This window comes from Triturus cristatus, chromosome 2_1 (assembly GCF_964204655.1).
Source record: "Triturus cristatus chromosome 2_1, aTriCri1.1, whole genome shotgun sequence".
In the NCBI taxonomy this organism is placed as follows: Eukaryota; Metazoa; Chordata; class Amphibia; order Caudata; family Salamandridae; genus Triturus; species Triturus cristatus.
In genome coordinates this window covers 175,217,710-175,234,908 of record NC_140581.1, presented here as the reverse complement: position 1 = coordinate 175,234,908, position 17,199 = coordinate 175,217,710, and the positions used below count along the sequence as shown (strand labels likewise).

The following is a 17,199-nucleotide window of genomic DNA, read 5'->3' as shown; positions in this document are numbered from 1 at the left end:
TTTACTCAAGGAGGTAGTTTTTTCAGCAAAATGTGGTATAAACGTCGAGGAGGACTCGATCAACCCAAGGAAGGTCTTAAATTGTGACTTATTCAATGGAGCAGGTGCCTCATCAATTGTTATGATTTTCATTTTGTGTTCTACATCTTTCTTGGAGATACAATTCTGTAAGTTACGATAATTGCAAGTGTGGTGAGGAAGAGGGTGTGCACACACCCTCTTCCTCAACAAACATGCAATTATCGTACCGTAGTATTAGAGCCAGGCCCCGAAGGACCTGCAGCACTTTGTTTAATATAGCATCATGTTCCATCACAGCTTCGACACCATGATGTCATCTTGAAAGGACACCACTCCTTTGCAAACCTCAAGCTTCACACTCATAGGCCTTTGAAACACGCAAAATGCTGACGTGAAACAGAAAGACATGCTGTTGTAGAGGAAGACTCCCTCCGGTGTCCCAAATGAAATGAGATGCTTTTAATATTCCTTAAGTTCTAACTGGTGGTAAGCAGTGGACATATTATGTGTGGTAAACACAACTGCCCCTTTCAGTGTACATACCCTCTCAAAATATTTAGGTAGTGTTTCTCTGTTGATCCCAATGTTGACGTTGCGCACCATCTGAACAACTTATACCCCTTGCGTGGCAGAGCTACTGGGGCCAGCCATTCTGACCCCTTATTAGGTTCTATGATGTCAAAATCACATAATGAGTCTAATTCTTTACACAATTCTTCCCTAGGACTTATCAGTACTTTCCACACCTTATGACCACAGGTACAGCATACCCACTGATTCACAGCAGACATGTTCATACAGTTGCTACACCCTCTTCTGTACAATTGGACATTACCTGTTCAGGGTGCCTGGGATCCAAAATGATGTCTAGCTCTCCCTGAAAGTCCCATCTCAATTAATTGTATTCTTAGTTCGCAATATAAATCACACCCAGAGGAGTCTTACCTTCGAAATCCAACACCCTATTGATTCGCCCTTTCATTCGCAAAAATCTGTATGTTGACGTCTATCAATTCCATTGGCCAAAATCTCTTGAAAGTATCATGACCAATTAATGTAAGTGGTGACCCTCAAGTTTGCCATAACCTGCACTTCAGTTCCATTAATGCGAACTTTGCAACATTACGAATTCCTTTTTCTTGCACCCACAAAAGACACATGGTCACCATGCCATCTTTCCCTTGCTCCACCTCATCTGACACCATAGACTTTTGCACACCGCTGGAATGGCGCACTGTAGCAAAATGTCCCTTGCGAGTGCATCAAAACCGTCTGAAATACTGTAGTGCAGTTCTTTGCAGAGCCAATGTGATTGCGACCACTGCACCTGAAACAAGACGTAAGAGTCGCTATCTCTCTTGCCCACTGCGCAATTATCAAGTCTACTTCTTTGGACCTTTTTTGCTGTTTGTCTATGGCCGTCTTTGTTGGATTGACTCCTGATTTCCTTACAAAATAATGCATCCAATGGATAAACATTTCCTTCAAATGTGCCCCTGCGTTCTCTATATGCGTAGCGATGCTCAAAGCAGTTTGTAGACCTGGGCCTTTTGTGATGAATAGTCTTTCTGAATGATCGTTTTACAGGTTCTCCCAGTCAGCTGATATAGGAGGAGTTTATTCTTGAGATCATGATAAGTGCACGTAGTTGCTAAGGTCCACAGTGAGGACCCAAAATCATTGCAGGGTACTCCTGGTTGCTGGGCTCTTTATGAAAATGTATGTCTTTCAGGAAAGATATTTATACTGGAAAGAATATTTTACTCAACGTTTTCAACACTGACATTTTCATCAAGAACTTAAACAGTTCGCCCTGGCCCTTCTTCATTCAGTTGTACCTTTACTTCTTGTACTGGTAATATTTTTAAAACTGTCCTATCTTCATGGTTTAAGTGATGGACAAGTCACGCTTTTTAACTTTTGTTAGTAAAGGTGTTGTCATCAATAGCCTCTGAATAGGACTCAAACGTCTACTTCCATCCTAGCTAATTTAAAGGAGATATACTAACTATAACTAAAAATGGAGGCAGAGTCGAGATGCTTTCCATAGCTGTGGTACCAACAAGGTGAAAATGTAAGTAACCGTTTCTTCTTTTATAGTTTAGGCAAACATCTGAAAAAAGAATGTTCACCTACAACAGTGTCGCAGTAACAGCCACAGCATATAGGCCCACATGCATCAAAGCAAAAACCAGTCGCAAACGGGCAGATTCTCAGAATCTGCCCCTTTGCGCCCGGTATTTTTGAATTTGGGATGCATCATCCCAAATGCAAAACTCGCAATTTAAGTAATCTCTAAATTGCGATTACTTAAATTGCCATTGTATTTAAGGAATCGCAAATTGAGATTCCTTAAATGCAATGCATTAAAGTAAAAAATTAGCGATTTCGCTAATAGAGGGAGCAAATTACCATGAATTTGAACTTCATGGTAATTTGCAAAAACTTTGAAAAATGCACTATAGTGCGTTTTTCAAAGTTCCATTTTACACACACACATGCCCTTGGGGCATGTGTGTGTGCAGATTGACTCATATGCAGATTTCAGGGGTGCAACAGGGTGTCCTTTTGACACCCTGGCACCCTTGAAATTGCATTCTCAATTTGCGAGTCTCTAATTGAGAATCGCAAATTGAGAATTTCTTCCCATTCATTCCTATGGGCTTCTAGGCCCATAGAAATGAATGGGAGGTATTCCTTAATTGCGACTCGCAATTTGCGAGTCGCAATTAATGAATGTTTAGAAATTGCTATTTTTTAAGCGATTTCTACATGCATAGCCTTTTGCTATTCCTTATTAGCGAATCCTTATTTTTAGCTAATAAGGAATCGCAAATGGCATTGTTGATGCATGTGCCAGATAGTGAGTGTCACTGACAGGCAGTGTCACTGACAGGCACATACATCAACGTAGACTTTTGCGATTCCTTAATTGCGATTATTAAGGAATCGCAATTAAGAAATTGCAAAAGCCTATGCATGTAGGAATCGCTATAAAAATAGCGATTCCTACACATTCCTTAATTGCGAGTCGCAAATTGCGAGTCGCAATTAATGAATGCAGTCCTATTCATTCCTATGGGCCTCCAGGCCCATAGGAATGAATTGGAGATTGCATGAGTAATTTGCGAGTACCAGTTGGTACTTGCAAATTGCTCATGCAATTTCAAGGGTGCAAGGGTGTCAAAATGACACCCTATTGCACCCCTGAAATTGATCTGTGCACATATGTTGCACACAAACATGCTCTAAGGGCATGTGTGTGCGCAACATGAAACTTTGAAAAATGCACAAAAGTGCATTTTTCAAAGTTTTTGCAAATTACCACGAAGTTCAACTTCATGGTAATTTGCTCCCCCTATTAGCAAAATCGCTAATTTTTTTACTTTAATGCATTGCATTTAAGGAATCTGAATTTGGGATTCCTTAAATGCAATCGCAATTTAAGTAATCGCAATTTAGAGATTCCTTAAATTGCGATTTTTGCATTTGGGATGATGCATCCCAAATGCAAAAATATCGGTCGCAAAGGGGCAGATTCTGAGAATCTGCCCGTTTGCAACCGGTTTTTCCTTTGATGCATGTGCCTGTGAGTTTTCTGTGTTGTGTCTGTGATGCCAAAAAGTTAAACGAGAATGTTCCTACTCCAAAATGGCAGCCACCAAGGACACAATGTGGCATTATAAGTTACGCGTGTTTCTGTACCACCATCTGTGCCTGGCCAGATGTCATCAGGATGTGCATAACTGGCGCCAACAGTCATTGGAGTTGGACCCTATGGAGACTGGACGGCAGGCAGCCGAAGAAATGCCAGAGACAGGAAATGCTGACAGGCCAGAGGAGCCAAAGAAAAGCCTCAGGGCACAGGCCTCTGCACCCAAGAAACTCAGGAATCAAGTATCAAAGATGGCAACAACTATCTGGGTGAAAAGCCGGTGGTTGTCTGGGTCATCCTTGCTGCTAGGGAAGAGAAAGAAGCCTGAAAACTAGTTAGTGGTGGGTTTGATAGTGACGTTGATTTGTGTTTAAGCTCAACTCATCAACCACCAGCACCTCACTCATGGGCAAATTCCAACTCTGGAATCTCCACAGACAGACACAACATTCTATAGGTACACACCAGTGACAAGAGAACTGGAAGACAGACCCCCCAAGAACCCTGCAGTACAAATTCATACCCTCAAGGGTAGGATGGGTGCATTAGGGTGAAGAATTGTGAGAACAGTGGTTCACAAAGATTTATTCCTAAAACAAAGCAAATTATTACATGACACATGGTATTACATCAGTAAACATTTCCAAAGGATATTCCTACAGCAATTGCCCAAAGTTTGAAATCAATTCAATGCATTAGGGTAACGCACATGTGTTACCCACAAGTATATCCAGAGATAAAATGCTTGACTCCTAGCACATTCTTTGTGTTCATGCTAGAATTTGCAGCAAAGCCAGATCATGCTCCTAGTAAATATGGCTATGCACCAACACCTAGAGTTTTACACTGGCTTGCCCCAGGCCGCAAATGGGTTGCGGCAGTGTCGGGTCAACTTTCAATTCAAAATGCCTTTTGTGTATGACAGTTGATCCGCCAGTGCTTTTTGTGATGCTTTGAATTGCTTTGCGTTGTTGAGCATTTCATGAGTGTCAGCACAAATTGTTATTAAATCTGGTACAGAATGTTTTCAGGAGGTATTAGGAAAAGGATTTCTATGGGTGGAAAAATGTTTACCAAATGCAGAAAAAAACAGGTAAAATGCACATTTACCATAATCGTAAACCTATGGATTGTTTGCCTCTGATTCACCTGCTGAAGTGTGACTAGGGTAAGTAGCAGCATGCATAAATCTCTGATTATGTACATTTCTGAGTGCACTACTGGGGAATTTGAATAATCACAAAAGTTTGCGAATTCATGGAAATTGTAAGTGTGACCCTGCAACTTGTACATGAACAGATTTATTTCCCAATCAGCCTCGGTGTAGTATATATCATGAAACCAAAACAATTTTCATAGCAATAGGTTTGATAGAGTTAATGTTTAAAAGATGTTTAAAAAAAATGGGTAACTTACTTTAAGAAAAGGCTGTGCATCTCCAGTTTTTTTAGATGTACTGAACAGCACTCGAGACTGTTATTGACTGTATGACTTTATTGTTATCATGGCAGATGGATCGCTTCACAATCGAAGCGGTAGACCTGGGCGTCATATACAAGATCAAGATTCGCCACGACAACACCTTGCTGAACGCCGACTGGTACTTGGATAAGGTTGAGATCCTCGACGAGGACACGGAGGAGGCATACCTGTTTGTGTGTGAGCGCTGGCTTTCCAAGAAAAAAGAGGACAAGCAGATTGAGCGCATCCTCTATGAAAAGGTAGGGTCCACTGGAAACAAATCTTGGTGAAGCTGATGTGTCGATGCAGCCCATTTGTGATACAATGGTGAGGGAATTCTTCCTGCTGCTTTTGCAACACAAAGTTGGACTCAGGCAGATCCCTTTTCTTTTGATACAGGTAGATCCCTGCCCCCCATCCTTGAGACTGCCATAACTGTTCCGCTCACTGTCCCTCCTATACCACTTCCATGTTGCTCCCATGCTTTTCTTTCAACGTGATACTGTCTGGCGCCCTTTCTAATGACTCTCATCGATCCTGGGGTTTACTTAGAAACAATATCGCATTATTCCCAAATCTTTCAGATTCCATCACTGTCTCTCTCTCCCCGTGGACACAAGCTGATGTAGTGTAGTGAAAATTATGCGAATTTATGATCTGGCTGTCTTTGGACTCTATCAAGCTCAGGCCTGCACAACGCTCTATAGAAAGCAGCTATAAATTATGCAGCAGAGCTATGAATTAGACATGAGGCTTCTTCCCATTAAAGATGTGAACTGAGAATCAGCCACTCAGCATATGGCAGGAACAGATATGGCTTCCCAATCAAGCTATAATTAGTCAATGCATATTTATTAAAAACAGACAGATAGATAGGTATGACAGATGTAGGGACGAATAAAAGTACCCGCAGATATGTGGATGAGATCGACAGAGACAGTGATAGTGATTGATGGGCTACTATGATATTTTGTATTACACTTTTCTGGGTATGCTACTGTTTGAATTAAACGTATGCACTTAAAATCACCCCGACAAATGGGCAGTTACCGTTTAAAGTTAGGTCGAGGGGTTTCTTTTTTGTATTGGTGATTGTTGAGTTGAGGTGTGGTTTCTATGGCCTGAAGATTGCCATGTGGCTTTATTTAGTGCACGTTTTTTCAGTGTTTAATCAGTCAGCATTTGTTTTTCTTGTTGTTGATTGCTTTGAGAGCATCGGTCATGTGTTAGGGTATTAACTATGATAGTGATTTATGGGGAGTTAAATATTGTAGTGTAGTGTAGTGTAGTTTCTTGAATTATCTTGACCTGTGTGTGGTTATTGCAGGGATGACTATTAACGAGTGATTATCGCAGGAATAGCACCGTGGTCAGTCAGTTGGGCTTTGTAACTCTTCCTATGTTTAGAGGGCACAGTGGCTAGTGTAAGTTAGCCCATACATTGATGCTGCCAAGTGTTGTTAATCTACTGGTGTTTATATCAAGGGAGGCAAAACAATTATTAGTCGTAGCATAGATAAGCATGCATTTGTTTTCCAGTATGTAATGTTATGTTGTTTTGTGCTGTTTTATGTTATATTATTTAATTAAGTGACAATACACCCAGCCAGGTTTCATGGCCAATTTTAGGATGCATTTACATGGGGATTTCCATTAAGATTAGTGAGGTCCCTAAGTAAGTCTATAATTAGTTTAATGGGGCAAAAATGAAAACTAATTGAATGGGCGATCTCAATAGAAACCTTGGCCTGCGTCAACTATGAAATAGTCTAGTCCTTAAGAGAATAAAGTGATGCTAATGATCCAATAAGAGTGAGTAATAGACTTTGTATTTGTAGTCGTTGGGGATGGTAGGCAGAATGGAAAGATTTTAATGATCCTATATTGAAAAGGGTGCGTAATACACTTTGTATGTGTTGGGAACGGTAGGCAAAATAAAGAGATTATAATGATCCGGTATTGAGAAGGATGTTTAATAGACTTTGCGTTTGTAGTCGTGGGGATGGTAGGCAATGGAGAAGGTTGTTGGTTTGCAGTTGCTCAAGTATCCTGTTGAGTGTTGAAGAGCTATCACAGTGGTAGCGAGATACACACACTGAGTTTTTGACAAGGATTGATGGTGATGATTGCATTTTTACTGGAAGTTAATGAGGGAGTGGTGCTGGTGTTGGTTGTGAAGAAGTGGCAATGTGAGACGCTAAGCAGAGCAGAAAGCAGGTGGTAGTGAAAGGGTGTTGCTAAGTGGTTTTGGGAGTGGCTGTGAGATGTTACTGAGTGGTGTGGTTACTACACAAGGGATTCTGGTGTTGATGGAGGCTGTAGGTAACTGGTTGTGGCGAAGTACTGCAGTGATGAAATAGATGACCGTGATAAAGGCACCTAGTGGCACAGACACATAAGAGAGTGCTTGCAATAAGAGCATACTTTCCATCTGACAAATTCTGAAAAGTTGATTAGAAGTTATTTAGTTCTAATGCTGCTTCTTCTTCTGATTGTCTCATAACTAGGAGTATGACGGGGAACGGATAAGCATGGGCAGCTCCTCCAGAGGGTTGTTGGGATCCACTCTCAGCCTGAAGAGTCAAGACAACAATGGCAATCTGAAGAGTAAGAGCAAAGGCAAACTGGACGAATCCGCGGCAGAAGGATCAAGTAAGGAAATCATCTTGCAAAACCATAAATGTGCGGAATATATGTAAGGAGCAAACCAATCCTGCCCATCTGGACCCCTTGTTCTGCAAGTTGAGACACGTAGAAGGCCAACAACCGCAGAGAGTTGGAATAGGGTTAGGAACGGGCCTCATTACGAATATTTTGGGCTATGTTTAAAGATACACGGTTCAAATAACAATGTAAAATGCCATGCCTGAATCTCTTGCCAACGTACACACATATACTTGCTGCTGTGTCAACTGATGATGTCTCAAATTGGCTGTAGTACAGAGGCACGCATGGCCCAACCATGCGTGCCTGTACCACGCAGCCCGAACCATGAATGCATCTTAACCACACATTCCTTTACCACACTTGCCTTTACTACACAATCTTATTGAAAAAGCATGAATGGTAAGGGGGTATGTGTGGTTAAGATCGCCACTACCCCGACCCCCCGCCCTAAGCCCAAAATTCTAACCCCATACCTTGCCTCCGCGCTGAGGCCTAACATCTGCCTTCCCCTTAAAACTATCCCTTCCCCTCTCCCTAAGGCCTAAAACCGTGCCCCTACCATAAACTACCCCACCCTGAGCCATAAAACGTACCCCGTGCTGTCCATAAAACTACCCCGAGGACTAAAATCCTGCCCCCATTTAAAAAAAACTACCCAGACTCCTCCTCCCGCCCTGAGCCCTAAAACTGCCCCACTCATAAAATCTCCCCCCAAACCCAGCCCTTAAAAATACCCTAACCCCCTGGCCCCACCCTGAGCTGTAAAAACCTGCTCCTTTCCCAAAAGTACCCCGAGCCCTAAAAGCGACTTCACCCCTAAAAATACCACCCAACCAGGCCCCAGCCCCACTTACCTGTCCGCATCCAGATCTTCCTGTTTCGATGTTTCCTCTTCTTCTCCCCACACATCCTGAACGCTAGACCGCTATCTGCCTGAACCATGCACATGTGTGGTTAAGGCAGAGGCGTTGTTCAGGCAAGCATGTTTACGCTTGTATTGTTTTGCCACATGTGGCTCTGCCCGCGTTTTTACGGCTGTTGCCCCTCAAAACACCTTTAAGGAAATTACAAGCCTTACTATAGGATTGGCTCAGTATGATAAATCTATGTCCGGTAGCACCTTCACAACTACTCCATCAGTACCTACCACAGCTATTGCTGGCCTTCTGTAGCACTAATTCTTCTTTTCAGAAAATATCCACACGGCTGTAAGGTCTCACACTGTCACCACATTTCTCCAGGTGCTTTCCCTGGACATCAGTTGGTGGTAACCGCCGGTAGCACCTACAACCTTTTGCTTGCCCTTTGGTACACCTGGAACTGTCCTTGCCGCACCTGTATCCTGAGGTAATGGAGGTGCAGCAGAAGCAGAAAGGAACCATGGTTCATCTCCTGTTTGTCACTCAGTGATGTAACAGGGGTGGAACGGTGCTTAGCATCACTTTTTCTACTGCATGCTGGTTACTATTATGAATCACTGGGACAGGCTAATATTAATAAATCTGTTAACTAAAATGGCCACCATGTGAGAGTGAGACTGCTGAAAGTGTACGCCACGCTAGAGTCTAACACACACAATCCAGTTCTTCATATTGTCAAACCCCGCCATGGTGTGCTATTGTAGCTGCAGCAGAAAGCATTTTGGTCCAATGCATAGATTCTATTTCTCGAAAAGCGTCACATTTCCCCCCAACATAAAATCAGTCACATGTTCAATTGTTCCTTTTTAGGTCAGGCTTGACATTGCAGCTGCTACGTGATCAACTAAATCGAGCTTTAGGAGTACTACTGATAGAGGGGCCTAGGCTCCATCCACATGTTGGTTACCTTCAGTACAGGATTCGATTGGGCTAAAAGTGGCTACTTCCACAGAAAATAGTGTATTGCAATTTTTGGCTTGTGGTAGAGCTTACACTCAATATTTCAGGATTGAGATGTTTATGAAGGCAAGCTGATGATTATGGTCATGCCCTGATCTGCGTTTTATGAAATTATATGATAAAGACAGCAGGCAGCAAAAAGCAAATGTTAACATCTCTTTATTTAACGGTGGATTTGTATGAAAGCCTGTTGAGAAGGACTTTGTTACATGCTATTACTGCAGAATGTAAGGGTTTTGTATTGGATTGTTATTCCACTATGCTAAATTCTATTTTTGCACATAGACTCTCACAGATTACCATAGCAAGCAAGGGCTTTGGTATTGGTGACTCACCTGAACAAACCACGGGACAGAAGATGTGCACTATGATGATCCCTTTTTGGGCTCCCTTAAGGAGGGATTTTATCTGTAACTGTAATTATGTACATATTTGTGACTTTAGTATGGTATATCTGATGATTGTCTTGAGGAAAAGAGTATGTTTGTGTATTGTTTTGCGGTTCAGATCATCACAATTGCTCAGGCCAGGGTCCCTGGATTCCAGTTATGACTCTGTAGGGGTTGCTGGATCCCAGTAATGATTCACTGGGCGCCCCCAGATTCCAGTAGTGATTAGGTGTGGATCCACAGAATTCAAAAGGTCAAGAATCACTGTTTATTGGCACTAACACCCTCATTTAGTACTATACTAGCTCTAGCACTGCAGCATATTACTAGTAAAAGCCTATTCTGAGTTTCAAAGATGGTTTGCACCTTCATACCAAAATCCAGAACGATAAGTTTTATTTTCAGCTCAGGAAGGCAGCTGTATGTGTTCGTGATAGGCACAGTAAACAGCGCTATTGACAGACAGCAAGTGAAGGTCGACTGCCTCCCAGCTTCAGTTACGGCGGGTGTGCAACTGTGTCTGTCCTTCTGTCACCTGATGTGACAATCCTCTCTGACTTTTAACTCTCTATGCCAAATGTGTTAAAAACCTTTAGAATAAACATTCACCAAGGAACGGTAATGCCCTATAAGCTATTTTCACTCTGTCAGGCATGTTCTCTTAAAAAGACAACACAGTGCAACAAACACGTAGTGATCAACCTAACTGCTCTATAATTTCATAATGATGATGAAACCTAAAAATGATCAAAAGTAATGATCACATACCACAAATATATACATATGATTATCATATTTGCAGGAACAAGACAATAAAGAAAGAATTTGGACTTGATTGAATCACACATATTCACTTTTAATTAATTAGTTATCACATTTAGTTCACAGAGGGGGAATTCAGGCCCTACAAGGGTCTACTGGTTTGCAGTGTTAAAGCTTGCAGCCGGGGTCTTGTTAAATGCAATATCACAGATTAGGTTTGTAGGGAATGATTTTGGTGTTGTTTACCCCCTTTGACGCTTGCAGTGCAATGATTCTTACTAGAATATCTCCAGAAGGCCTGACAAGCTTAGGTGTCTGCCAGGATCTAGTAATAAAAAATGAATAATTAATACTTAAATGCATATAAATACATATATATTGATATATATCCAATCTTATACATAGAGGGCCTTTGGATCAGCCCCCTTCTGCGACTGGTCTGAGTGTCATTTACCCTCTGCATCCAACTACAACAGGAGGTAGTGGTTCAGCCCACATCAGTCCTTGGCTCTCTTGCCTGGTGAATGATGGCATTTTCTGATCATATGTGCACATCATCCTGAAAAGGAGCGCACTTCAGTGTCATGGCTGGTTAGCCAGTCCTTTGGTTTTCAATGTCCTCCTTTTATAGTTCCTCTTACATTTCTTTGCTGCTTCTCTTTGTATTTCAATTTTTCCTCAAGAGGATACTTCAGCTTCCCATGCAGTGTTAAAATGCCTTTGCCTGCCGTTCATTTCCTTTGCAGTACACTGCATCTGAGACTCCCTCTAAACCAAGTGACCATTATGGAATGCTGTTGTTATGTCTATAGAGTAACATTGTTTTACCTTTTCAAGATGGCCAATTCCTTTGTTCTAAACGTGGCAGCCATGCTTGAACTTTAAAACAAAGATAGACTGTGTACAATACCTCTGCCAGAGGTACACCACCTGCTATGTTTAGTTTCATTAGTGTAAGCATATTCCTCCCATATTTAGGCAGCAGCAGGCTTTCTTTTTTCTTCTTGCATTCTTTTAATTTATCTTGCATACATTGTTGACTTTGTATGTGTTTTATTGCTGTGTCAGAGGCTGAATGCAAAAATGAACCAGTGAGTGGATGAATGGATGCATGAGGGCAATGATGAGTGACAGAGTAAATGTATGAAAATGTACTCAGTGACTAAACCCATCAGTGGTGAACAAGGCACTTTCATTCCTATGCCAAACCTATTGGCATGGTCAATGCTTGTTCATAGTGCAGTATCTGCTTCACACTAAGAATTGGAGTCATTTTTATACCCGCAAAAATCCATGAACAAAAGATGTAGTAATGCACATTTATTGCTCTACTTTAACTAGTTTTTTTAATTTTCACAACAAAAGTCATAGCAATTAAGTTGTTTGGCATTGTGTTAGTATGACAAGTACCTTTTACATTTTCCATGATGCTGAGCCGCATCAGGTCAATGGACTCGACGTTTCTCTAACGTTGGCAGCATCTGATGCTGTTGCTATATGCCAGCTTATTCAAGGGCACTCTTGGAAATGTTAATGAGTGTGTCTAGAGCTACTGCAGAAATATCAACTACAGCGCTATCGCAAAAACAAACTCTAGATCAAAACATCCGGTGCTCATGAGACCATCTGAACCTTCTACCTTGTCTTATCAGACAATTTATAAAGAACAAAGTCTGTGGGTTGTATATAATTTTTGCTGACTAAGACCACCGCTTGGTGAGGGGTCAACCTTTGGTGATTTGGATGTCACTCTCTACATGAAAGTGCATGTTCTAAAAAGATCACATAGCCTTATTTGAAGAATGTGGTTTCTTGTGTGCTCTGTTTGGCTTGCCTGAAGAAAAAGCCCTCATAATCCACGTTTGATTGTGCCCCAAACAGTCTATTGAGTGCCGCAATGAATTCATCTGCAGTACCAGAGTTCCGGGGAATTCTAACAACTTGTAGTCTAGCTCCCTAGGAGAATGAAGCAGTGTTGAAAGTTGTGTATCCCTGTTGCTTTCCGTTACAGCCATGAACTAACTTTTTTATTTGCCGTCTTCAGATTTTCCATTCTGGGCAAACAGAAAATTGTCCTGGCATCATGTTGAAAAGTTGTAGAGGCAAAACTGGGGTGGAGTAGCATTGTAGGCACGGACTATGTATGCTGCTCACACTGGCTTTTTGTGTGATCTTTGGCTGCGTCTTGAGGTTGCCTTAACTTAAATTATTGTGCTGTAAGATCCTTTGCTGTCCCAGTTAGTGGAAAACGGCAAGTAAGTGACTACCTCAATTTACTGCACTCAAGCTTGAGTCTACGATAGACTATCACTTTGCATCCTAATGTTTTTCAAACAACCAGACCTACACAAACACTGTTTGATACAACAACTGACAAGAACATCAGTTCCAAACTTCCTAAAAAGAGAGTAGGCAATTTCACTCATTGGTAAACTTTCATAATATGTACTCCAACAAAAAAGTGCAGACACCAACATCAACTTTCATCATTCATGATAATTAGGAACCAGTTAAGCCTTGAAAGTGTACAAGCAGAAGGGACAAAACGTGTCAACTGCTCAGCTGTAATCCAGCATCAATAATAAACTCAGAGGTACATATATTGTGGAAACACCAATTCTGTACATGATAAATTGTAGATTATGGCTACCTTACCTGTGGCCTCTCTCAGATTTGTAATACTTGTACTAATGTAATGTGCTGCTATCTTGTAAATATTGATAAATTGGGTGGACTCACTTCTTTGATCTCTGGCATTTTGATAACTTGGAGATCTAAGCAGCCTGGAGAAGTCCAGTATTTGTTGATATGGCTGGCAACTCAAGAATAAATTCAGGCCCCCTCTTGCACCATGCCAATGGACTGTGACCTCATGAAATGGCATCCTTATATGATGTGATTTTATTTTTATGATTCATGCAATTACCCCAAAAAAGACTGTCCTATAGCTAATCTGAACGATGGGAAACAGAAGAGAATCTTACAAATACACTAGCAATTGGGTGAGTTTTAGCAATTTCTGAAATTTGGTTAACACTTTTCAGCTGGAAGGCTAGGAGGGAGGGCATTCCAGGCCTCAGCCGTAACCATAGCAGTGAAGCGGCAATGTAGCCAAGACCACCTAAATTGAGGCTGTGACTTAAGTGCCCCAACTAAGGGTACTAGTTGGGTTGTTAATGAAAAATAGAGATTACGTGCAATTGCTTTAAGGAACATCATAAATGGCTTTCTGACAAAGACAAACATCTTTAAAAAGGTCATATTGTTGTACTGGCAGCCATTGAAGCTTAACAAGTTGATAGGAGATATGTGAGCGCTGGTTTAAGCTCAGAACCACAGACGCGTTCTGCACCAACTGAAGTCCGTGAACCAAATTACTGGAAAGCCCAACAATAGGAAGTTACAATAATCAAGCCTCAATGTTATTGGGGCATGCACCAGAATTTTCCTAGAAGAAGTAGCCAACAATGGCAAAATTTTCCAAATTTATAGAAGATGGTGCCCAGATTAAGAATGCATAAGGACAGTATTGGAAAGGAGTCTAAAATATCAGGCCACCAGTCTGAGGTCCACAAGGTGGTCTGCCAGAAACAAACAGTTCTGTCTTATCCACATTCAGAGTTAATTCATGTATTTCCATCCAGTTGGCACAGCACCAAGGGAGGTCTTTAAACTGTTTTTCTAACAACAGATCACCATCCAATCTAAGACTGATATGAGTCTTATGTGAGTATCCAAAAAACCAATTCCCAAAGGAGTCAGTGAGGTCAACCAAAGATATGCATCAAGATTTAAAAGAGAAGGGCTCAGTGCAGACCCTTGTGGTACCCGAAGTTAACAACAGACACAGCCTGTGCACGGTTTATGGGGATAGCTATTTGAGAACCTAAACTCTAGCACTGAGGTCCCGCAGCTGATTTAAAAAAAAGTCATGGAACATGGTGTCAAAGGCAGCAGATAGGCTGAGCAAAATTAATATTGTTGCACCCCCAGCATCTCGTATTATATGTATGGCATCAGTGGCCTTCACGAGTACAGTTTCTATGCTAACATTTCGTTGAAATCCAGGTTGAAAAGGCTGCAAAAGAAGATAACTCTCAGTTTAACAAACTTACCAGTGGTGGGCCAGGTCAGAGCATCTACGCCAGTGAGCCAGCTTCCCCCTTCAGCTTTTCCTGGCAATCCTGTGAGGCCCGCTGCAGAGCATCTCTTCTGCCAGTGAACCAGCTCCCCCCCCCTTCAGCTTTTCCTGCCAATCCTGTGAAGCCCGTTTCAGAGCATTTCCTCGGCCAGTGAGCCAGCTTCCCCGCCATTCCTGTGAGGTCCCTCACCCCAGCACCTGAAACCTGCCTGTCGCCATCCTGTTCCACCGTGTGAGCAGGTGCGACAAGTTCACGAAGCTGCTCAGACTTTACCACTCAAACTGCCTCAGCTGAAATGATGTTGACTAGCCCTACAGTAGATTTTTAATTCTTTTCAGTTTTATAGCGCAACGTCAGGCCAAGGGCATTGGTGTGCTTACTTTTAGCACCAGCTTACATTACACAATGGCTGATTTTGTTTTTTAGGCACAGGCAGATTAAATGAGTTGCCCAGAATCTCAAGATGTGGGATTTGAACCTGGTTCCCCTGTTCCAAAGTTGACAGATCTGGCCATTGGGCCACTTCTCCTCACCAGTCTGAATATTATTCCCCAATGATAAGCCCCGCTGGGGGTGTATAGTGGTGGGTCCCCAATGTTTCCCCCTTTTTGATGTCTACAAAGGTATAATATCGTCATGTTACAAAAACCCCACAATTTTGAACCTGGAAAGTGGGAGATTTTGAAAAAAAAAAAAAATTGGTGGTTATATTTTCTCCATTGACTTGCATTGAAGCTGAGGAGATTTTATGCGAGAGACGTCTAAAATAAAGCCATTTTGATCTTTAAACTTTTGGAATCTCCCGCCGGGTCTGTTGGCAGTTAAGTGTTAATAACAAATCCAGATGCACAGCTCGTGTCGGCTCTTGAGTGAATGTCCATCCTTTGGGTTTCCTTTGCAATCTCATATTTTACACGTGTGTCACATTAGACTACACGCGGGACCGAAGACTTTTGAACTTCCTTCAGCTTTCCCTAAGGTTATACCTTGTGCTTTAGGAAAGCACTGAAAATGTACCTTACCTTGCATAACCTTTGCAGTAACAAATCCTGGATATGATATTAAGATCTGACAGTGTCTGCACCTAAGATGAGTGCGAGACTCAACTTCAAGACCATCTCGTCCATGAGCTGCTGCCACTCCTCCTATCATCCTTCCAAAGTCGATTAACTTAGCAGCATTACATTGGTCAATAACATCACATGTCATTTGCAGCGCTTGGGATCGGTAATAGCAGGATGAACTGCTATGTAGTAAAAAATAAAAAGTTGTTATTATCAAAATATCATTAGGGTGACCAGATGGCTCCAGAGCAACACTCTTCACCTCCTGGATTTTGCTTTTACATATCATTGTCATCAGATGTGTTGGTCGCATGGACTCAATTCAAATGAACCAAGGCTACAGTGCATACAACTCCCAATCTGCACTCATTCGTAAAAGAAAGGTCCAGTAATGGAAACGCGGAGCCCCGGTGACATGGAGCCACCTGGTCACCCCACGCATGCAGTTTCACAGAAGAGAACTACAATAAATAAATAATACAATAAAGAAATAATACGTGCGAGGACGCCATGTTGGGTTGGTTTTTCTGTCAGCAGAGAAGCGCGGTGCTCGTCCTGGGCTTCCAGTTTCGGATGGATCCGGATGTGCCTGCAAGGGCGCCTGCGGCTCGTTGGCCCGCCAGCTGCTGACAATCATGCATTTGCGCTATTTTTAAGGCGCGTGGGCCGGCCTCGCGTGCACGACGCGGCGTCTGTTTGGGTGGGGGCAGTGGCTGGTTCGGAACAACCCGGCCCCGCCGATGCTGAGGAGAGAGGGGCTGCTTCCGGTGGATGGAAAAGCATCGAGCGGGCGGCAGCCAGGCTCCATTCTTAATTCACAGAAAACAGCTTCGGTTTTCTGAATAAACTGCGTCAGGGATTCATCAGTGGCTTCCATTGTTGTGCGTTGGTTCATTAGCATCATCTGGTCTCTACACAATTCTCGGGAAACTGAACACTTCTCGGTGCGCTCTCTTTCTTCTTGGAGTTGCAGGTGTAATATGTGTTATTATAGGCGACTCAGCCCTGCCAAGCATCACGCATCAGGTGTTAGACTAACGCATTTCAGTGTGGTGGTCCGCATCAACATACTGAAAGGAAAGTCACGCATAATAGCGCTTCCTCTGCCGTCAAGCGGTGGAGCGCTTGTACTCATGCCCCATACAGGTAAAGTTAACC

The 17,199-nt window shown here is 42.3% G+C and overlaps 1 protein-coding gene and 1 long non-coding RNA gene across 2 annotated transcripts in view; one reads left to right on the top strand and one right to left on the bottom strand.

Moving 5' to 3' along the window:
- LOC146863912 (uncharacterized) overlaps positions 1-17,199 on the bottom strand; it is a 347,433-nt gene that overhangs the window by 121,975 nt on the left and 208,259 nt on the right. The gene's annotated exons all lie outside the window — the stretch shown is intronic.
- The window catches only part of LOXHD1 (lipoxygenase homology PLAT domains 1), a 1,221,805-nt gene that overhangs the window by 1,007,223 nt on the left and 197,383 nt on the right, over positions 1-17,199 (top strand). The window contains exons 36-37 of the mRNA XM_085629301.1: positions 5,188-5,397; positions 7,645-7,789. Of these exons, the coding sequence (XP_085485427.1) occupies positions 5,188-5,397; positions 7,645-7,789 (355 nt within the window). The remainder of the gene's footprint in view (positions 1-5,187; positions 5,398-7,644; positions 7,790-17,199) is intronic.